We start from the raw sequence: 22,716 nt of genomic DNA, 5'->3' as shown, positions 1-22,716 counted from the left end.
ATACTATTGTTAGGTTGTTTAACAGTGAGGAAGTGAGGAAGCATGAAGCTTTGAAGGGTTAAGAAATTTTGTATAAATGTGATGAGCTGGGATTTGAAACCAGTGTCCTATCATTTCATAGTTATGTTCTTAACGACTGTACCATATTATTCAGTACAAGTATTTATACAGCACAAGTAAGCTTCTGTGTGTCAGATATTGAGACAGGGATAGCAGTTATAGTTGTACTTTAAAAGGGTTAAGTCTAATGAAAAAGTACAGATTAGCAGTCACATTAGACACAGTATATTTAGCAAGTAATGTAGTATGATGCAGTAAAGAAAATAAAAATGTAAAGAATCATAGAAAAAGAAAATTATGAAGGAGACTAAGAAGGAAAAGCCAGAGAGGTGGGAAGAAACCCAGAAGAACATAGAATTTAAAAATTAGAGTTTCAAGAAGAGTATTGTCATTGGTATCAAATACTGGATGGGTTTTATATGAAGTGGAATTGTCATATGATAATAATGTAAAGTTATTTACAGTTTATCCTGTAATACCAGATTCAAAACTATGAAGTCCTTGAATAGTTTTCATGGAGGAGGTAGTTGCATTTTCACAGTTTATGCATTTAATGAAAATTTAATATTTTTCCATAGAAATATTTTTTAAATTGTATACTTTACATTTGTACAAAATACAATTGCACATAATAGAAAGATGGAGTAAAATATAGTGACCACTAGTTTGACATGTAGATCATTTGCAGTCTTACATTAATTCAATAGAATGATAGAGTCAGATTGTCATTCAGTGCTAAGTAAGTCAAAAGGTGAGGAAGGGTAGACAAGTGTAGCCTACTTTTTCAACAAGTTTCGCTGTTTAAGTAAGTGATGAAGCAACAGCTAGAAATATAAGATAAATTAGAGATTTTTACCTTAATCCACTCAGGGAGTTGAGTGAAGAATTTTAACAAATTCTCTAGGAGAAGCTTAGTTATATTTTTATGCTTAACAGAGGAAGAAGATTAATTTAGGATAAGAATGACATAGTGATTATGGAGCAATTACCCTGGAATTGAATCTAGAGTTCAGGAGAAAGGCTGTCTCTTCTACCACTGTGGCAAGAGAGGAGGGTTAACGACAGGTGTAAAATAGATTAGTTCATAGAGAGGGAGGACTGGAAAGAATTAAGTAAATTTCTGTTGTCTTGTAACCATTGCTAGTAGGTAACAACAGTGCTGGGTGGTGGTCACAATTTTTAAATTGATTTTATGATATTAGCAAAGCAAAAACACTCAAGTAGCAAAAACTGAAAGAAAAATAAAACACTCTGATCATTCTAAATCTCAAGTTTAAAATTATAAAGATTTATTGCTCATCTGCTGCTCTTTTAAAAGCTACATTTGATCGACTTTCTATTAAGGAAGGGTACTGTACTAGGTCACTCAGACATGAACAGCTCAGTCTTGCAATCCATTGTCATGTAAACATGATTTTTTAATTAAAATTATATAATGTGATTGAATTAACTGTGTATTTTTTCTGCAAAGTGGACTATTTATTTTCATTTCCTGTTGAAGAATACTAAAAGTAGAAGTTTCTCTATATACCCTGCTTCTGTTCCAGTCTTTTTTTTCTTTCCTCAGAGAAGAAAGTATAAGCTATTAGGAGTTTATTAACATTTTACTAGGTCTTACCAAGTTAGGGGTCTTTGGTTATTATGTATCCACCATTCATTTATTGAATTACTGGTTACTTGGCTAGGCATTGGGGAAATGAAGGTTAATGGATGCTAGACAGTTTGTTCTAAGCACTTTATATTGTTATCTCATTTACAGGTCCACACGGTAGTCACTGTTAGTATTCTCAATTAACAAATATGTGAAGTGAGGCACAAAGAGGTTGAGCAACTTGCCTAAGCTTACATAGCTAGGAAGTGGTAGAGCTGAGATCCAGATTCAGGCAGACTGGCTTTAGGGCTCTTTCTCTTAACTGCTATGCTATGCCTCTTCTCTGCAATGTAGAGGACTGGTTAAGACATAGTTCCTGTCCTCAAAAACTTTAATATGACATACAGAGTGAATTGTGATTACACATTATATCACACTGAATTTCTTTACTTGGAAGAAATGAGGAAGTAGACATTTAATGTGTCACCATAATAATGTCCAAACCTGTAGAGAATTTTTATAAGAGCTTATTTGAGCCAAACTGATGGCATTTGAAAAGCAAGATCTCAAATGCTTCAGCAAATGACAGTTTTGCACTTCTTTTTATACATTTGGAATGAAGGAGGGAATGTAAGGAAGATTACATGAAGGTGGGAGAAAGCAAAGTATAGGATAGTTAAGATTGTGTTCTCTTTGGAGGACGGTTACACTTCCAAGTAGTCTGAAAAAGAGGCATTTCAAAGGTGTGTTAACCTAGAACCACAAGAACAATGGACAGATTTTGCTTAAAGCCAAGATAACCTTTTACTAGGAAAGTTATAGGCCTGAGGTGTGACTAACCTTCATGAACTGCCCAGTTTGGATTTTGTGATCAGATCACTCTATGGCAGTGGTTCTCAACCTCCTGGCCCTTTAAATACAGTTCCTCATGTTATGACCCAACCATAAAATTATTTTCGTTGCTACTTCATAACTGTAATGTTGCTACTGTTATGAATCATAATGTAAATATCTGATATGCAGGATGGTCTTAGGCGACCCCTGTGAAAGAGTCGTTCAACCGCCAAAGGGGTCGCGACCCACAGGTTGAGAACCGCTGCCCTATGGAGTTACATTCTGTCACTGAACTTCTACATAGCCCCTTTATTATTCACAAATGTCTTAGAGCTTAAAGGGGACTTGAAGCTTAGGGAAGCATGATAATTTGGCTGATTCAGGTAATAATCCAGTCCACCTTTTTTTTCACCTCAACATGATGAATTTTGTTTTATAATAAGAAATACTGTATGCTGAAAATAACTTCTGGATTAAAATCTTGAAATTAAATATATAGTGTATCCATGGAATATAGGAATTAACTTGCATTTTGTAATAAAGACAACCAGTTGAAATGTTCTGCTTTTCCAAACTAACATTTTTTTTTTTGCTTTACTACTTACTGATCATTTATCATGTGCCAGACCTAGAGTATAAACAGTTTGTAATCATTATCTCTATCATTAACAACAGCCCTGAAAGATAATATTGTTATCCATGTTTAATTGATATAGATATTGAAACTCAAATATGTTAATTAATTGGCCCAAGGTAATTGGTCCAGTAATTGGCGGTACTGGATCTCAAATCTAAATCTCTCTGATTTCAAACTCAGTATATTATTGACTCTGTGCCAGATTGTTTCCTGAGGAGTAGATATTTATTTTCAGATATGAGACAGTTTCAGGGCCTATATAGCAACTATCTTATTCCATTTTTTTCCTAGTTTAAATTTTTCTATAATATTTTGTTTTATCTTGTACTTATGTCTTGTTTATTTGCTTTACTCCCTAGCTAAAGAAGAAAGGAAACCAGCTGAAGTTCTCATTGTTGAGGGACAACAGTATGCTGTTGTTGGGTGAGTGACACATTTTTCCTTATTAGTTAAGTAAATTATTTAAAACATAGGTCTTTTAGTTCCCACTTGATGTGAGTTGGAAATTTTGGGTTAACAATTTAAAACCCTCCAAAGAGCCCTGGCCAGGTAGCTCAGTTGGTTAGAGCACCCTCCCAGTACACCAAGGTTTCGGGTTCGATCCACAGTCATAGTATATACAAGAAGCAACCAATGAATGCATAAATAAGTGAAACAACAAATCATTGTTTCTCTCTCTCTCCCTCCCTCCCTCTCTTCCTCCTCTCTCTTTCCCTAAAATCAATAAAAGGAAAAACTTCCAAATAATTTAAAGTTCTCTTTTCAACTTCTGATATATCCTGCTAATGAGCTATTGACTTTCTCATCTTTGAAGAATCTTTTGTGACTGTCAATGTAAGAAATGTCCAGTCCTGTAGAGAATTTTTATAAGAGTTTATTTGAACCAAACTGAAGACATATGCCAGGAAGCAAGATCTCAAATGCTCTAGGGCAGTGGTCGGCAAACTCATTAGTCATCAGAGCCAAATATCAACAGTACAACGATTGACATTTCTTTTGAGAGCCAAATTTTTTAAACTTAAACTATATAGTTAGGTACATTGTTATTAACTTAATTAGGGTACTTCTCAGCTGGCCTTTGCTAAAAACGTCCTCATTTTATAATAATAAAGCCACCAACACAAAATAATTACAGTTCTTAAATTGATGACAAAAATACCTGTAGGATTTGCAGCTGGTTGGAAAAATACAGGTAACTTGACACTTCGAGTAGGTACTTTGGTCACCCGTGCACGATTTGTGGACGCAACTAGCACTAACCACTGCACAATGAGACTGCTGACTGACTGGCTCACTCAAGTCGTGCATGAATTGCGCGCCTACCCCGTGCTGCGTATCCCGCGGCCCACCTGCACCGTGTCTCCCGTCACCCGACCGACACCCCCCCACTTCTAATGCCACTTCTTCAAAATAGACTTGCCCAGGCCGAAAACCGACTTCTGCGCATGGGCCATGAAGTTTCAATTGCACTGTACGTGCGCTCCCGCACGTGGTATTTTGTGGAAGAGCCACATTCAAGGGACCAAAGAGCCGCATGTGGCTCGCGAGCCGAGGTTTGCTGGCCACTGATCTAGATTAATACACCTTTTTTTTAAAAAAATATGTTTTATTGATTTTTTACAGAGATGAAGGGAGAGGGATAGAGAGTTAGAAACATCGATGAGAGAGAGAAACATTGATCAGCTGCCTCCTGCACACTCCCTACTGGGTATGTGCCAGCAACCAAGGTACATGCCCTTGGCCGGAATCGAACCTGGGACCCTTCAGTCCGCAGGCCAACGCTCTATCCACTGAGCCAAACAGGTTAGGGCATAGGTTAATACACTTTTGAAGTAAGTCTAACCACACAAAAGAGAGCACATAATCTTGTTAATTTTCCTGTAATTCCATCCCCACCTTACTTTCTCCCACTTCCATGTAATCTTTCTTCCCCTCCCTCCTTAATTTCCAATACATAAAAGAAGATGCAACACTGTTATTCCCTAGGCCAGTGATGGCGAACCTTTTGAGCTCGGCGTGTCAGCATTTTGAAAAACCCTAACTTAACTCTGGTGCCGTGTCACATATAGAAATTTTTTGATATTTGCAACCATAGTAAAACAAAGACTTATATTTTTGATATTTATTTTATATATTTAAATGCCATTTAACAAAGAAAAATCAAACAAAAAAATGAGTTCAGAGGTGGTCATAGGTTCACCATCACTGCCCTAGGCAGTGGTCAGCAAACTGTGGCTCGAGAGCCACATTCGGCTCTTTGGCCCCTTGAGTGTGGCTCTTCCTAAGCCTTAGGAGTACCCTAATTAAGTTAATATATACCTACCTATATAGTTTAAGTTTAAAAAATTTGGCTCTCAAAAGAAATTTCAATCGTTGTACTGTTGATATTTGGCTCTGTTGACTAATGAGTTTGCTGACCACTGACTAGATGCACAGAAACAATGGATGGGGCTTGCTCAAGGCAAAGATAAATCTTTATTAAAAAGTTATAGGCCTGGAGCAAGACCAGCCACCATAACCTGTCTAGTTGGGAATTTATTATTAGGTCACCCTGTGAGATTACTTTCCAAAGCAGCGGTCACCAACCAGTGGTCCGCAGACCACTGGTGGTCCATGAGGTCGGAAAGGTTGGCGACCACTTTTCCAAAGAACCCCCTTTTGTTTTTGTTTTGTTTTTAATATATTTTTATTGATTTCAGAGAAGAAGGGAGAGGGATACAGAGAGATAAAAACATCAATGATTAGAGAGAATCATTGATCGGCTGCCTCCTGCAAAGCACCTCCTGGGGATTAAGCCTGCAACCTGGGCATGTGCCCTTGATTGGAATCGAACCCAGTACCCTTCAGTCTGCAGGCCGATGCTTTATGCACTGAGCCAAACCAGCTAGGCCCCTTTTGTTTTTTATCCACATGACTTACCAATAAACATCTTAGGATTTAAGTTGCTCTTAGAAGCCACAGTTTCTCTTTGATCTCATTAGGAAAATCTGGACTAGGTTCCCGTCATTAATTCAACAGTTATGATTGAGGATCTACTACATAATCAGAAACACTGGGTAGCCTTTTTGTCAGTGTTTCTGAATTGGCCAAAAAATGGGATACCTGCTTTATAGAAGAGAATTAGGATGCCATACAGAGAATCTTGTGCCCACAGCACAAAATTTAAGGAGGTATTCATTCTCAATGTCATGCAAGTACTAACCCTGCATTTGCATGATTCTGAAATTGAGTGCCTCCTTAATTTTGCACCCTAGGAATCTCTCTCTCCCCAGCCTAATGAGTACTTACTATGCTGAGCTTGTAGGTAAAACACGTAATTTAGCAGTTACCAAGATCATTGTTGATTTTTGTGTGCTGAATCAGTTTTATTTATTTTTATTTTGACTGCCTATTGAATCATCTTTCTTTTCTTATAGAACTGTATTGTTGTTGATAAGAATTATCCTTGAATATTGCCAGTGTGTGGATAATATCCCATCTGTTACTACTGACATGCTTACTCGTCTGTCAGATTTATTAAAGGTGGGTATGATTTTACTCTGTTATGGAAACATAGTTGGTAGAAGTAATTCTTTAGGGTGTGACCTATCTTCCAACTGTAAGACATTTCAAGTTTAAGTTATCTTTAACACATTAATTTTGTGACATTTAATTGTGATTAAATCACATGTAACTGGAAGAAGGCCACCTGCTTCTTTCTCACTCTACACTTAGAGATTCCTCATTACACCCATAGAGTTGTTAATGACATTGGAGACAGGAGATGATTTGTTCGTTAGGTGCTGAACATGACTGAGGCCACTTAGGTCAAAAAAACCTGGACTGGTTTCAAATGTGCATGGAAGGAATTCACTGAACTTTACAAAATTCATCTCACTAAGGTTAGCGATTTTTCTTAAATCATTCTTTCAGAACCATTGATGTAAAATAAAAATGTAGTGATAATTTTATTCAGCTGTTTCATATTAACAGATATTTTTAACTGCTAACATGAAGAAAAGGTTTCATTTTTTTTCAAATGTCTAATCTGTCAGTCAATTTGGTCCCAAAATAGAGTTGTCATATTATAGTGCAGAAAGATTTTGTTATCCTTTTGAAAATAGGACTATCCAGTAAGAATGACTGAGGAAAATGACTGAACTAGTTCTGTGAATGCAAATTAAAGGATAATTTCTGAACAATTGATTTTTAGAATTTCTTAACTTTTTTCTACCAGACAGTAAATATTATCATTTAGGAACACCCTTACCCCCCCTTTTTTTTGTCATTACATAAATAGATCCTACTTGCTCCTACTAGAAAATTCATTTGGTCAATGAATGAGAGGAAAAAGGAATGCATATTTTTAGAACTGTTAGCACATTGCCAACATATGAAGAATAATTTTTAATAAATTGTTGGATTTTTCTCTCTCCTTCCTTTGTTAGTACTTCAATTCAAGAAGTTGTCAGTTAGTTCTTGGAGCTGGTGCACTGCAAGTTGTTGGACTAAAAACAATAACTACAAAAAATTTGGGTATGTATTCTTGAATTTAATTCACAACTGAGGTGTTATAATTATGCTACTATACTCATCGTGTTTTTAGTAGATGTTCTTGTGGCTCTGACCAAAGGCTTTAAAAGTAGCAAGTGCTACTTCCCTTTTTTATGTATTACTATAATTGAAAAATTAATTTCTGGGAAAATGTTATGAGGAATTTCCACTTTAGCAAGTATGTTATTTGGAAGTTGCACCACTGTAGAAAGTGTTAAGATGCTTTATGTATAAAGTACTTTGGGGTGAAAGATATATGAGTATCAGGAGAGAATCAGTTGTGCCATCAGCTTCCTCAGGCCAGTAATACAACTTGAGTCCATTTGGAAAATCAGCATGTTCATTACACTATTCAGTACCAAATATGTTGCTTTCTGCTTCAATATTCTTCATTTATGAAATAAATTGGGGTCTGTATAAAATTTATTGATGTTTTTTACTTAACTTGATATGTACTTAAAGTTAACTAATATCCTTTTTTGTTTTTCCATGATATGTCTACCACTTGGATCTTTAGCCCTTTCTTCACGCTGTTTGCAGTTAATTGTGCACTACATTCCTGTAATCCGGGCTCATTTTGAAGCCCGGCTGCAGCCTAAGCAATATAGCATGCTTAGGCATTTTGATCATATCACTAAGGTACTTTTTCATGTATTTTCTATTGGAATTGCATAAATTTAATTCCTGAATTGTTAAGTATCTTTTTAGATGTATCCCAAGGGCTTTGAAATGCAATGTTATTTCTCATTACAGGATTACCATGACCACATAGCTGAAATATCAGCTAAGCTTGTAGCGATAATGGATAGCTTATTTGACAAGCTGTTATCTAAGGTAATGATTTATATAAATTATTTGGCTTTGCTTAAAGGCATTGTGACTTTTTTCACAATCAAATCAAATTCTTCAGGGTTTAGGAAAAAAACTCAATAAAATCTTCAGATTGCTCAAATAGTTGATATTCATCTTCTGAGGAGTCCAAGGGGAGGGAAGGATGATTTCAAAGATGAACATCCATATCTTTTCTTTTGGTAAAGTGTTCAAATTGTTTGCTTATTTTAAAAAATTGGGGCAGGCCCCCTCTGGAGCACGCCCATACCTTTCTTTCTCTTAAGTTCTAAGGGCCCTCACAAGACTTGCAATCAGGGGAGCAATGGGCAGCAGCAGCTCACCTGAGCTGAACCTGTCTCCAAGATCCCGTCTCCTTTCCTCTGACTTGGCAGTGAGCCAATAGCAGCCACGCCTTGACTCACTTCTGTCACTGTGACTTCTATTTTTCAGTGAGCCATGGCAGCCCCACTGAGGTTCTCTCGTGTTGCTTCTTTTATCCTAAGCCCTTTCTTGTTTCACTGTCCCCAGGTTTAATAAATGTACTTTATAAGTAAATAAATAAATAAACAAACAAACAAAGAAATAAATAATAAATTAGGTTTTTAAATGTGTTGAGTTATATGCCCTGGATACAAATCCTTTATTAAATATGTGTTTGCAAGTATTTTCTCCCAGTCCGTGGCTTAGCTTTTCATTTTCTTAAGTGTCTTACAAAGCAGTTTTTAATTTTGATGAACTTAAGTTTGTCATTTTTTTCTTTTATTGTTCATGTTTCTTGTGTCCTAAGAAATTTTGTATAACCTAAGTAACTAAGATATTTTCCAGTGTTTTCTTCTAGAAGTTTTATTTTTTTAGGTTTTACATATGTCTGTCATCCATTTCTAGTTGATTTTTGTATAAATGGTTGGCCCTTGAATTATGTAGAGATTAGGGACACCCACCTGCTGCAGTTAGAAATTCGCATGTAACTTTAGACCCTGCAAAATCTTAACTACAGTTGACTCTTTGCATCTGCAGATTCCCAACCCTGTATCAAAAAGGCTGACCCTTGAACAAAACAGGATTTTAAAAATATGTGAATAAGTACACATTCTCAGTTAACACCTGTGTTATTTAAGGCATTGGTCGCCAACCTTTCGGACCTCACAGAGCACCAGTGGTCTGCAACCGCTGGTTTAAGGGACAACTGTAGTGCAAAGTATAAGTCAAAGTTTTGTTTTTGTTTTTTTCAAATCTAACTAACACCTTTTCTTGAAATGATTATCTTTTTTATTGGAACCTTTGTTAAAAATCAGTAGACTATCTTTTTGTTAATTTACAACATTTTGGACTCTCTTCTGTTCCATTGATTTATATGTCTGTCTGAACATTGATCTATATGTCTGTGCTGTAACATTATTCTAAGTCTTAAAATCAGGTCATGTGAGTCCTTAGAGGTGAAGCCTTTGCTCCCATCCCTCCTCGAAGAGTAGCCAGCCTCTGTGTTGATTGGTGTAGGATCCTGGGCTTAAGGTGTTTTCCTTCCTTTCCTCTGGAACAGGCATGTTTTGTTTCTAATCCTCACACAGAGACTCCAGGGATGAAAGAGTTTGGTGTCTTTTATCAGAGACTTGAGTTTTTTTTGCTTTGTATAAGGAGAGGGTTCAGGGAAGTAGATGGCATTTGTTACTTTTCCCTAGTGGTACCTCTTCCTGCTTGCGTGTATCTCTCTCTGGTCTCCTGTCCTGACCCAGTGTTGCTGATAAGCACCTACTGAAGACCCTTGTGCATGAGTGCAGACTCTCCTGTGGTAGGGTCCTCATGTACTCTATGCTAGTCCACATTTGGCCTTTGAGAATTTGTTAAAATGTTTGTTGTTTTCTTATCTGCTTCTGTGTTGATCACCTCTTATTCCTATGAGACAGTTGCTATGTCCCATCTCCTTAGAGGGCCTTGTCACTCTTCTGAATTAGTTCCTTGGTTTCCATGACCTCTGTTCTCTGATGAGTTTAAGAAGTTATTTATAGATTATTCCAGTTTTTTTCTTGTGGTTAGGGTAGTAGCAGCACACTCTTGCAGCTTTCTAAATTTTAAACAGAAGCACAACTCAAAAGTTTATAAACTAATGAATCACACAGTTGCATTTTAGAAGTGTTAATCATATAGTATGTACAATGGCTTTGAAGTATGTACTCTATTTGAAATAGTTTCACTTAATTTTTTAAAGAACTTTAAATTTTATTTTTCAATTACAGTTTACATTCAACATTATTTTGTACTAGAGGCCCGGTGCACGAAATTCGTGCACGAAATTCATGCACGGGAGGGGGGGTGGGTCCCTCATCCTGACCTGCACCCTCTCCAGTCCAGGAGCCCTTAGGGGATATCCTACTGATGGCTTAGGCCCGCTCCCTGTGGTTCTCTGCTCTCTGTGGGGCCTGCTTGCCTGCCTACCGGTCACTGCAGCGACGGGCAAGCAAGCAGGCCCTACTGTCCGCTTGCTCTCTGCGGTACCTGCTTGCCTGCTTGCTGCCAGCGGGGCTGAAAGGACTGGGGGACTCCAGCGGCAGGCAAGCGGTGTGGCTGGACCCACCTGGGGGCAGGTTCAGCTGTGTCGCCCGCCTGCCGCCCCCCTACCCCTGGACTGCAGGACTCTGGCAGGGCTGAGGGGACTGGCGCCGCCATCTTGTGGCTATGGGCACCACCATCTTTGTGACAGTGTGATGGTCAATTTGCATATTCCTGCTTTATTAGATTAGATTAGTTTCAGGTGTACAGTGTAGTAATTAGACAGTCATATACTTTACAAAGTTCTTCCCCCAATATTTCCAGTACCCACCTGGCATCATTCATAGTTATTACAATATTATTGACTATATTCCTTATGCTGTACTTTATATCCCCGTGACTATTTTGTAACTACCAATTTACTTCTTAATCCCTTCACCTCTTTCACCCTGTCTCCCAGCCTCCCTCCCATCTGGCAACCATTAGCCCGCTCTCTGTTTTACTTTTACTTAATTTTTTTTTCCTTTGAAGACTCAGCAGTCCTGGTGTGCTGCTCAGGAAACCATCTCTGCTACCATCAAAATGTCCTTCGCCCTTGTTCTTGTATCATGCAGTGTCTGCTTTCTGGAACACCAACTAACTTTTAGACACTCAGCTCCCCAAAGGGACTTTTCTCTAATTCATCTTTGTATACTCCAACTAGCAGAGTATCTGACCCCTTCATTCAAGCATACACATACACACACATATGCATACTCATACAGACACATAAATAGCCATGTACTTACATATAAACATATGTCAGCATACACACACCAAAGGAAATATTTATTCAGAGTTTACTATGTTCCAGGTGGTTTTAGTAAATATTTGTTGAACTAATATCTGGACCCCTGAAAATGCTACTGCATTTTTTTCAGGTGAGAAGAATTGAAAGCCTCAACTGAGACAATTTTGTCCTCGAAAGGACATTCAGAAATATTGGGAACATTTTAGGTTGTCACATTTGGGAAGTGGGATATGGTATAGTAACTAGTGAGGAGAGGCCAAGGATGTTGATGAATATCCTACAATACGCAGGCTGCCCTTACAACAAAGAATTATCTAGACTCAAATGTCAGTAGTGTAGAGGTTGAGAACCTCTGATCTAGAGTGCTCATTTGCAGAATAACTTGAAAGTGCATTTGATGAGACTTAGTCTCTGATTTAATACAAGGAAAAGTAGGAATAGAAACTAAGTTGGAGATTTCAAGTTTGTATGACCAGGAGGATTGTAATACCAGCAGTAGTCATTGAAACAGGGAAGGAAATCATGTTTGGGTAATATCATGGTAAACTTGGTTACGGGATAGAACATCTAGGAAATGTGTGACTTAATAAGGTGGTTCATGACTAGAGCTTTTTAGAAGTCATGAGATTGATGAGAGAGAAAAGGGAGAGAAATAAGTAAGGATTAAAGAAACTGCACTTAAGAGGCAGGAGACAAAAAGAGGAAGGCAAGGAGAAGGGCAACCAGGAAAGCATTGTGCTACATGAGGATAGTATTTCAAGTGTTCAAGTGTGTGAAATACTGCAGAGCAATGAGGAAGGGGAACTAGAAGAATTACTGAATTTAGAAGTTAGAACATCTTTAGTGATTTTTCCAGAGAAATTTCAGAAGATTGTTAATAGTGGGGAAGTGTGGTTTGGGTGTTGGCAATAACCATATTTTAAGGGTTGAGAATAAAGTGGTACAGTATCAAGTTGAGGTGACTGAAGAAATGAGATTGGGGAAGGTAAGATGGAAAGAATAGTATCTTCAGGGGTGAAGGAAGGTCTTGGAGGGTTTTCTCCTTTCCCAGGGCTGACATAACAAATTACCACAGAATGAGTAGCTTAAAACAACATAAATGCATTCTCTCATAGTTCTGGAGGCTAGAAGCTCTAAAAGCATTGCCAGGCCATGCTTCCTCTGAAGGCTTTAGTGAAGAATCCTTCCCTACCTCTTCTAGCTTGAGCTTGCTCTCAGTTGTTGGCATTCCCGGGCTCATGGATGCATCACTCCAATCTCTGCTTCTGTCCTCACATGGGTGTCTTCCCTCTGTGTGTCTCTGTGTCTAAATTTCCCTCTCATTTCTTTTATAAAGACACATCAGTGGATTTAGGGCCCACTCTAATCCAGTATGACCTCATGAGGTTCCAAGTAAATGTGAATTTTGGAGAAATACCATTCAGTCCAATATAGATGGGTAGTTAAGATAAGGGGATGTTACCATATGAGATGCCACTTTATAACTACTAGGGTGGCTGAAATAAAAAAGACAGACAATAACAAGTGTTGGTGAGGATATGGAGAAATTGGAACCCTCATACACTGCTAGATGGGATTGTAGTGGTCAGCCACTTTGGAAACATTCTGGCATTTCCTCAAAAAGTTAAACATATAGTTACCATATGACCCAGTAGTTCTACTTCTAGGTATATACCCAAGAGAATTGAAAAAAATTTACCCACACAAAATAAAATCTGTCCATGTATGTTCATAGCATTATTATTCATAATAGCGAAAAAGTGGAAATAACCCTAAATGTCAGTCAGTTGATGATTGGGTAAACTGTGGCAGTTGTACAATAAAATATCATGCAGTCATAAAAAGTATGAAGTACTGACACATTCTGCAACATGGAGGAACCTTGAAAGCTCTATGCTAAGTGAAAAAAGCCAGTCATAAAAAACCACATATTGTTTGATTCCATTTATTGAGATTAGTGGTTGCCAGGGGCTAAGGAGAGGGAGGAATAGGGAGTGACTGCTAATGGATATGGGGTTTCTTGGAGTGATGAAAATGTTTGGAAATTAGTGGTGATGATTATGAAACTGAGTTTACTAAAAACCAATTGGTTGTATACTTTAAAAAGGTAAATTTTATGGTATGTGAATTATGTCTTAGAGCTGTTATTAATAAGAAAAGCAAGGGGATGTTTGATGTATTTCTAGGCTGAAGAGAGACAAACCCTTGGATGGTCGCAACATTGCTTATCTTGGTCCAGTCACATGGTGACTTCTACCTGCTACAGCAGTATATTGGAGCTCATGATTTTAATAAACTATATAAGTTTAGTATATCTAAAATATATTTAGCACAAATATGTCTCATAAATAAAAATAGTATATAATTTAAGCTGTGAATTCTAAAAGGTGGACTAGAAGATGATTATATAAATCATACCAGGTATTGTTCTAGATGTAAGAATAAGAAAATGAATTTACCTAAGTTTAAATTTTTAGTTTAGACCATTGTGGAAAATGTCTTTCCTTAACCTTAGGGTAAATATCCTATATAATAAAAGCCTAATAGGCTAAGTGTCCATTCGTCCATTCAACCAATCAAAGCGTAATATGCTAATGATATGCTAAGGGCGCTCAACTGCTCGCTATGATGTGCACTGACCACCAGGGGGCAGACGCTCCAACCGGTAGTTTAGCTTGCTGCTGGGGTCCGGCCAATCAAGACTGAGCGAGACGGACACACCCTGGAGCCCTCCCGCGGTCTCTCCCTGGCTGGCCAACCTCCTGCATCCCTCCCTGGCCCTGACTGTGCACCAGTGGGGTCCCTCCTCCTGGTCTGCACCCTCGAAATCCAGGACCCCTTGGGGGATGTCGGAGAGCTGGTTTCAGCCAGATCCTGCAGGCCAGGCCAAGGGGCCCCACTGGTGCACGAATTCATGCCCTGGGCCTCTAGTGATTATTATATTGGCCTACCTACAAAAGAAATAGAACATTTTTTTTTTTCAAAAATATATTTTATTGATTTTTTAGAGAGGAAGGGAGAGGGATAGAGAGTTAGAAACATCGATGAGAGAGAAACATCGATCAGCTGCCTCCTGCACGCCCCCTACTGGGGATGTGCCCGCAACCAAGGTACATGCCCTTGGCCAGAATCGAACCTGGGACCCTTCAGTCTGCAGGTCGACGCTCTATCCACTGAGCCAAACCGGTTAGGGCAGAAATAGAACATTTTAATTCCACCAGAGTTATATTAATTTCAGATATGATCATGTTGACACATTCTTAAAATCATGTTTTAAAAATAATCTGTTCATTTGAAGGGCCCACTTTAATGATTCATCATTGTATATTGAGACAGATTAGTAGCTAACATTTGAATATTATTTTGTATCAAGCACTGTTTTGTCTTCTTATGGACCATCTTCTAAAATCCTCATAGCAAGTCCTTTGAGATGTAGAGAAATGAGGGAACTTGCCCAATGTCACATAACTAACAACTGGAAGAACTGGGATTTGAACCCAAGCAGGCCATCTTAAGGAAAGCAGCCTGTGTTCTTAGCCACAAGGTTATGTGTCTTTCTCAAAGTAGATTAGGATATTTAATGAAAAGTTCTTGAGATTTGCAGGGGTAGATCAGATCACAGTTGAAGTGTGAGTTTAAGCACTATATTAGTTAGATGTGTAGGGGCAGAAAATCTTTGTCTGTGGGGACATTAACATAATTTTTTTTATTTTTCCCTGCCAGTATGAGGTGAAAGCTCCTGTTCCTTCTCCCTGTTTCAGGAATATTTGTAAGCAAATGACAAAAATGCATGAAGCTATAATTGACCTCCTTCCAGAAGAGCAAACACAAGTGAGTAGTAATTCCTAAAACTACTTTTTATATATAATATATAATATGCATGTACAATTAGAATGTTTTACATACTTTTGGCACAATTAAGCTTAGTTCATATTCTAATATGATTATTTTTTTAGGTTGTTATATTGACTTATGGAATATAGATAAAAATTTCTGATTTCAAAGTGCCCTTACTCTAAGTCAAAACAATAATAGCTTTGCTATATGGTTAGCAATTCTAAAAAGCACATTTTCCATTTGTCCATTAGGTATTAGAGATCCCAGATTCTGTTTACACCATTTATTATGTTATTAGCTTAAAAATCAGAATTGTCATTTATCAGTGAATATGAAGTATATTATTAACCCAAATTGGATAGGGGAGGAATTAGTGATAGTTAATAATCAGATGGCACATAAAGTAAATTAATATGTCTTATTAATGTTTATATCAGCATAAGTGATCTGTAATAGGCACAAACCAGGAAAAAGCAAAATGTGTAGTCTTTAGCACCTTCCACCTATGAAGTATCCACCTACTGTCCCAGCTGTCTTCGTCTACAGAAATATCACAGAGTTCTCTTCACTTTTTTTTAAATAAGAGAAAGTTTATTTAGAAAGTCACAGAGGTAGAAAAAGTGAGGTGTAGAAGAAATGGGCTCAGGAAACAAGTTACAGAGGCAAAAGAAGGGCTCTTGGAACTTAGGAGAAAGAGAGGCAAGAGAAATGTGCCTGGGGGACAGGGACAGGGAAAGGCACTGGCTTGAGAGAGACAGAGAGAGCGAGCCACTCTCTTCACTCTTCAGTGACATTCCTACTTCCCATTTCCCTTGGTTCCCTCTCAGTACTTCAAAGGTTCCAGTATTGGTTTTTTTCAGTCTTCTTTACCCACATTAGTTTAGCTTATTCCCTTATACCAGACTAGAGGCCTGGTGCATGAAAATTCATGCACTGGATGGGGGGGGGTCCCTCAGCCCGGTCTGCCCCCTCTCACAGTCCGGGAGCCCTCAGGGGCGGGAGGCGACCGGTGATCAGGGGAAGGTGATGCCCCATCACACTTCTGCTGATGCCACTGCCAGCAGCGCAAGCCTTGGCCGGCCCTGGTTACCTGAGCCTCGGGTGGCCCTGGGCGGCTGGGCAGCTGCCATCCGAGGCTTGCCTGCGCCTTGGGCTGGCCCTGAGCGGCTGGTGGGGCTGAGGGCACTGGGGAACTCCGGAGACAGGTGTCCTGGCGGGGCTGAGGGGATTGGGTGCCACCATCTTGTGGCTGTGGGCGCCACCATCTTTGAGGGTGTGGGAGCAATTAGCATATTCCCTTCTTATTGGCTGTGGGCACCATCTTTGAGGGTGTGGCATTCAATTAGCATATTCCCTCCTTATTGGCTGTGGGCGCCGGCATCTTTGTGATGGTGTGAGGGTCAATTAGCATATTCCCTCTTTATTAGGATAGTTGTAGAATGATAGTGTTATAATCCTAGTTTTTGTTTGACGTATAAACTTAACTTTCACTGGGATTTTTGCTATTCAGACAAGTTTGTTATTTCAATTTGTCTAATTGGTTCAATTCATGGAAATGTTATTTGGGAGCAAAGGTAGCTTTCTTAGTTACTCTTGCTCCTGCTAGTCTCCTTTCCCATGCCACTTCAGGCTTCCATCTTACATACTAGCACATTCATGCTTCCCTAACTTTTCATTAATCATACTGACCTCATGATTTGGGGCTGAGGATTGAGGAGGATCCATAAGATATGGAACAACCACTAGGGTCTCTTTTTCTTTCTCATTTCTCCTTAGCCAAGCCACCCTTCCATTCCACATATAAGATCCCCTACCTCTGACTTTCTGACTAACTTGATTTGCCATCTGAGTTCTAATTTTAGAGCAAGGCTTAACCAGGTCAGGGAGCTCGCATACAGGTATCTCATGTGTTTTTATCTACATCATAATTTAAAGGGAACTCTTGTCAAAGCTGGGCAAAAATGACAAAACATTTTCCATAGATTAATTGTATATAATTTCAGGTCAGGTATTTCCCAAAGAATTATTGGGCCATTGCATTAAAAAGTGTGCCTGCAGGAGCAATAAAATACTTTCAGTTAATTTTACCAGGTTGGAAGGATAAAGGTGTCTTTGCCTCTACCGTTAAGGCTTTTTTGTTTTCTCTGTCACATTCATAGTTAATATTTTACAGAATTCTCTATTTCTTTTTATTCTTTTTATCTGTTGTGATATATGCCATTTACATATCTCAGAGGACTTCTTCTAAGGGGCAGAAAGGCATTAATATGTCATATCACAAAAAGAAATAGTACTGAAAAGGGAAAAAAGAGCTTTTATCCAGCTAAAGGCAAAAACTTACACTGAACTAGCAATAAAATATTTTCAAGGGAGCATTTTAAAGATATATGCCAAAACAAAGCTTATTTAAAAATTTTTTCTGATTTGATATTGATAACTCCTGATACTTTTGTCTTCTATTTCAGTAGAGCTTTAAGAAACTTAAGTTTTATTTCCTTTCCAGATGCTATTTTTAAGAATTAATGCAAGTTACAAACTCCACTTGAAAAAGCAGTTGTCTCATTTAAATGTGATAAATGATGGAGGACCTCAAAATGGGTATGTTTTCAAAATATTTTTACTATGCCCATATCAAATTGTTACATTGGTTTTATTCATTATGTTGTCCTTTTCTACTATAATTATGCTGGAGCCCAAAAATTATAAAATCAGCAACCTTTTGCTTTTTTCCTCTCTGTGGAGATAATATATATCTATATCTATCTACGTTAAAGTGTTTCTATAAATGGTCAATTACTTAACTGACCTTATGTCTGTTTTGAAGCAGTGTGGGTTAGTAGCACCTGCTTAGATTACCCAATAGTCTTCCCCTATCCAGACAGGACTAAAAGCCTTACTTTGTAGCTGTGTCACCATTATTTTATAAATAATTAACCCTTGCGCCTTATTTATAAAATGAGGATAAAGTCTGCCTAATTCCTTCATAGAGTTACTAAAAGTGTGAATATGTACATACTTTTCTTTAGGGTACGTATTTACAAGTGGATTAGAGCAAATGTACATTTCCACTCTACTAGGTATTGCCAGAATGTTCTGCCAAATGGCTGTACCAAGCTTACACTCCCACCATTTCTCTCTATATCCTGCCAACATTTGCTGTTAGGATTTTTTGTTGCCAATATGATGGAAGACAATGGTATTTTATTTTGATAGGCATTTTCTAGTGCTTGTTATATTTTCATATATTTATTAGTCATTCAGAGGTCCTCATCTTGTGATTTTTCCTGTTCACATTCTTTGCCCATTTTTCTTGATTTTAGATTTTTCCATATACCCTCAACCTAATCCTTTGTTGGTTATATATGTTGCAAATGTCTGGTTTTATGTTTATCAGTTTTTCAGTTTATATGTTAACATTTTCAATACACTTTCTCATATAGACTAAAAATAGTGTTTATTAAACATAACGATATTTTAAAATGTAGATTTATATTGTTTAATTTTAATGTAGGGTTATTGCCTTAGAAAAGCTGTTCTTTTTTTTTTTTTACTATTGCTGTCAGTTTCAATGTACTTACCATATTATCACAAGAAGTATAATGTGAATTTTTAAATAGATTTTAAAGCACCCTAAATTAGATTAATTTCAAACAAAAAATACGGTCCTTAGTAAATTCTGCCATATGATAAAAGGTAAAACTTAAGTGCATAAGTCCAAAGGTATTTATAAATTAGACTGTAGTGCAGATATTAAGGGTACTTGAATACCTTTGCCCCAAGGTAGTAGTTCAGCAATCCAGAACTTACGTGTTCATTAAAATATTAAAGCCAGATTCCCTCCTATTTTTTACAAACCACTAAATCAAAGTCTCCTATTTGTTTTTCCATGGGCCACATCTTTCAAAATATAATCAGACCTGCCCCTATTTTTTATGCATGGAGCTTTGATATTTGTGTTTAAATGTTCTTGCCAGGAATATTTGTTTTTCAGAGATAGGCATTGTGACAGATCAGTGTAATTCTCTTTTCATCAAGTGTTGTTGTATTGATTATCAGTTCTGTGATTTTATTAGTCATAAACATGTATACTTTAGTGGCATCTGATCAAAAAACAGTTTAACCTGTTATTTTCTCTAATTTATTTTATTATAAAACAAATCTATTGGGCAGAATTAATTATGAAACAGAGTCCAACCTGCATTGGTTTATTCTTTTTAAAGACATTTATTGTTGAAATAGAACATATGATAGCAGGAATCCTGCTAAGATATATTGATTGACATTTGGTCCCTAGGAAATCTGAATTTTAAATAACAGTCGAGCAGCTAGGCTAGGACTTTCGACTCTGTGAGCATTGCTACTTTATTTGAATAGAAAGTGTGAGATTAAAAATAATTTTCTCTCCAATGTTTAGGTTGGTCACAGCAGATGTAGCTTTTTACACTGGAAATCTTCAAGCCTTAAAAGGCCTTAAAGATTTGGACCTAAATATGGCTGAGATCTGGGAACAGAAGAGGTGATGACATACTGGAAAACTGGGTAGCCTGACCATGGGATGTATGTGTTTAAGAAAATATGGATGCCTGTGATTCAAGAACTGAACCTGGAACCCAAGTGAACTGGGGTAGGAAAAGGGGAAAAGGAAAGTATCAGTGATGGGAAGCTGGGATTCAGTGGGATCTACAAGGAATGCCAGTTTTATGCTTCCTTCAGTGAGGAATAACTGATCAGGTGTCTATATTTTTCATTCTCTCTGGAAACAGACTCAGGTTTCTTTGGACCAAATCCAAAAGAACACATAGCTGTAACACAGCTGTAGTTGACTAGAATGCTCTGTATACTTTATATTAAAAAATGCTTTGCATTTCTTCCAGTGCAATGAAATTCATATGGTGTCCCACCTTTATTTAATGATGGTACAATTTAAAATATTAAAATCTTAGTCAATCTCTGTAGAAAGTTTTCTCTATGAAAGTAAAACTGTTTGAAAATTATTTTTTTACAGATCTTTCTATAAAAAAATAAACATCTTTTGATTGCTTGGATTTAGGAATTCAGTTTTTTTTCAGTGACCAATGTCAAGTTTTAGGCTTTGTGTGCTGCATATTTAATCTTTCTACAACCACTGGGTGAAGCCTTCCAGAATAGTCTAAATACTTGAAAGGATGATCACAAGTAATAAAGAATAAGGTATTAGTGTTCATTTATGAGCTAATTTAAATACTTTTCAGAAGTGATATATGAAAGCCTGCAGTTTAATAGTTGTATTTTTATAAAAAATATGAAGGGGTTTTTTTGCCTTTTTTATTTCTAGCAGAGGTAAGAATACATTTTTATATATTCTGCCTACTTATGAGTTTTCATTTTAACATGTAACATATGCAGTGTGGCTCCCTTGGGTTCTTGTTTTTAAGTTACTTTCGATGTGTATATGAACAAAGACCAGGGAGAAATAGAAAATATAAGCTGCTGTGTTGGGGCCTGAAATACAAGGTGATGAGTAAGTTATTTAAAGACTTTTTTTTTTTTTAATCCTCACCTGAGGATGTTCATTGATTTTAAAGAGAGAAAGGGAAAGAGAAAGTATGTGTGTGTGTGGACGGGGGAGGGAGACATAAATTGGTTGCTTTTCATTCACGCCCCAACCGGGTACTGAACCTGCAATCTAGATATGTGCCCTGTCCGGGAATTGGACCCACAGCCTTTCGGTGTATGGGATGATGCTCCAAACAACTGAGCCACACCGGCCAGGGTAAACCTTATGTTACCTTCAAAACAGAATCAGCAGCACGCTACAAATGAAAGTGCCTATGTCTCACCTCACACCAGGAATCTTGCCTAACCCTATCAGAGTGCCTAACTTTGTAGTGATTATGTACAATGAAATAGCCTTATTTTGTGCTCTTTGATCTCCTAAAAGGAAAGCCTGTTTTCTTTCCTTTATCATTACAGAGGTATGTCATTGGTTCTTAACTGTCTGTCTAAAATAAAGCTGTAAACAATTACCAGACTTTAAAAGACTTTTTTAATAGTATACTGTAAACTTTAAATAAGCAGCCTACTGAAAAATAAGTATGGAAGAACTGGAAAATGTAATTGATTCTTAAAGAAAAGCAACAAATTATACTACTAGTAGACCTGATTTGAAAGGCTATTCAAGAACATTTTTCAGTGACAAGCAAGCTTCAAGGAAAGGGAACTTCTGAAAAAGTTATACCCCCACCCATTATATTAGAGAACAAGGATGTGAAAGAAATGCCCTACCTCTACCCACCCCAGCTCTTTCAGCTGGGAAAAGAAATACCACTTTGTTTCAATAAATGGAGAGCCTGTGGAAAAAGCATGGCAGGCACCCCAGTTTTAGAACTAAATGAAAGGTACTAATAAATACCTTCAAATTTAATTCCTATGGAAATAATGATGTGGTTAAGATTCTTAGAAATGCAAAAACTTGATTTTGTAGGTAACTGGCCAGTGAATATAAATATTCCAAGAATAAAGCTTTCAACTGATAAAGTAACTATTTAGCAAGAGTATACCATTTTTCTTCACCATTTCATAAAGTTAACATTGAAAAGTATAAGTGTACACATGTATTGCTTCACAGCTTTATTTTTGAAATCACAAGCAATTCAAAGTGACCATCATTGAGGCCTCTGTTAAAAGATTTCCCAGCAGAGCTGCCCCAGTTTTAAGATTAAACAATATTGCACTTTAAGATGAACTTCCAGGATCCTCTTCCAAGAAGAAAAGTATTGCTTCCATCTGTGCTTTTCTTAGACTAAAATAAAAGCATACTGCAGAAAACTCTACTTTAAAAATTAATACTGCAGGTACAGTAAACACAATAAAAGTACCTGCCTATTATAGAATGCTAGAGAACATTTTGTTGTAAGAAACTAGCCCATGATTAGTATAAAGTGTATACAGTATTTTTTCATTTCAGTGGTCCAAGATACGAAGGTTCCCAGATACAATCTTGTTCTCTAATACTGCTCCAGGTGGGATGTCAATTCGGTCACCATGATTGGCAATGATGATAACTGTTCCCTAAGTGACAGGGAAAACAAAAAGCAAGAGTGTACTTGCAACTGAAGCTGAAATGCAATTGATTTT

The 22,716-nt window shown here is 37.4% G+C and overlaps 2 protein-coding genes across 6 annotated transcripts in view; one reads left to right on the top strand and one right to left on the bottom strand.

Annotated features, from left to right (window-relative positions):
* The window catches only part of VPS54 (VPS54 subunit of GARP complex), a 101,016-nt gene extending 78,526 nt beyond the window's left edge, over positions 1–22,490 (top strand). For 3 of the 4 annotated variants that reach the window (XM_070429330.1, XM_070429331.1, XM_070429329.1), the window contains exons 16-23: positions 3,482–3,545; positions 6,539–6,644; positions 7,550–7,637; positions 8,173–8,294; positions 8,409–8,489; positions 15,487–15,594; positions 18,104–18,198; positions 20,015–22,490. In XM_070429330.1, coding sequence (XP_070285431.1) covers positions 3,482–3,545; positions 6,539–6,644; positions 7,550–7,637; positions 8,173–8,294; positions 8,409–8,489; positions 15,487–15,594; positions 18,104–18,198; positions 20,015–20,120 — 770 coding nt within the window. In that variant the 3' untranslated portion in view covers positions 20,121–22,490. Of the gene's footprint in view, positions 1–3,481; positions 3,546–6,538; positions 6,645–6,901; positions 7,004–7,549; positions 7,638–8,172; positions 8,295–8,408; positions 8,490–15,486; positions 15,595–18,103; positions 18,199–20,014 lie in introns of those variants that run through there. The other variant, XR_011473172.1, reaches the window with a different exon arrangement.
* Positions 22,195–22,716, bottom strand: part of UGP2 (UDP-glucose pyrophosphorylase 2) — a 49,086-nt gene continuing 48,564 nt past the window's right edge. For both annotated transcript variants that reach the window (XM_070429333.1, XM_070429332.1), the window contains exon 10: positions 22,195–22,650. In XM_070429333.1, coding sequence (XP_070285434.1) covers positions 22,543–22,650 — 108 coding nt within the window. In that variant the 3' untranslated portion in view covers positions 22,195–22,542. The remainder of the gene's footprint in view (positions 22,651–22,716) is intronic.

Source organism: Myotis yumanensis, unplaced genomic scaffold (genome assembly GCF_028538775.1).
Source record: "Myotis yumanensis isolate MYYU_CA2020_CCGP unplaced genomic scaffold, mMyoYum1.0.hap1 SCAF_11, whole genome shotgun sequence".
NCBI lineage: Eukaryota > Metazoa > Chordata > Mammalia > Chiroptera > Vespertilionidae > Myotis > Myotis yumanensis.
Note: the sequence above shows the minus strand (reverse complement) of the source record. Positions and strands in the feature narration are given on the sequence as shown.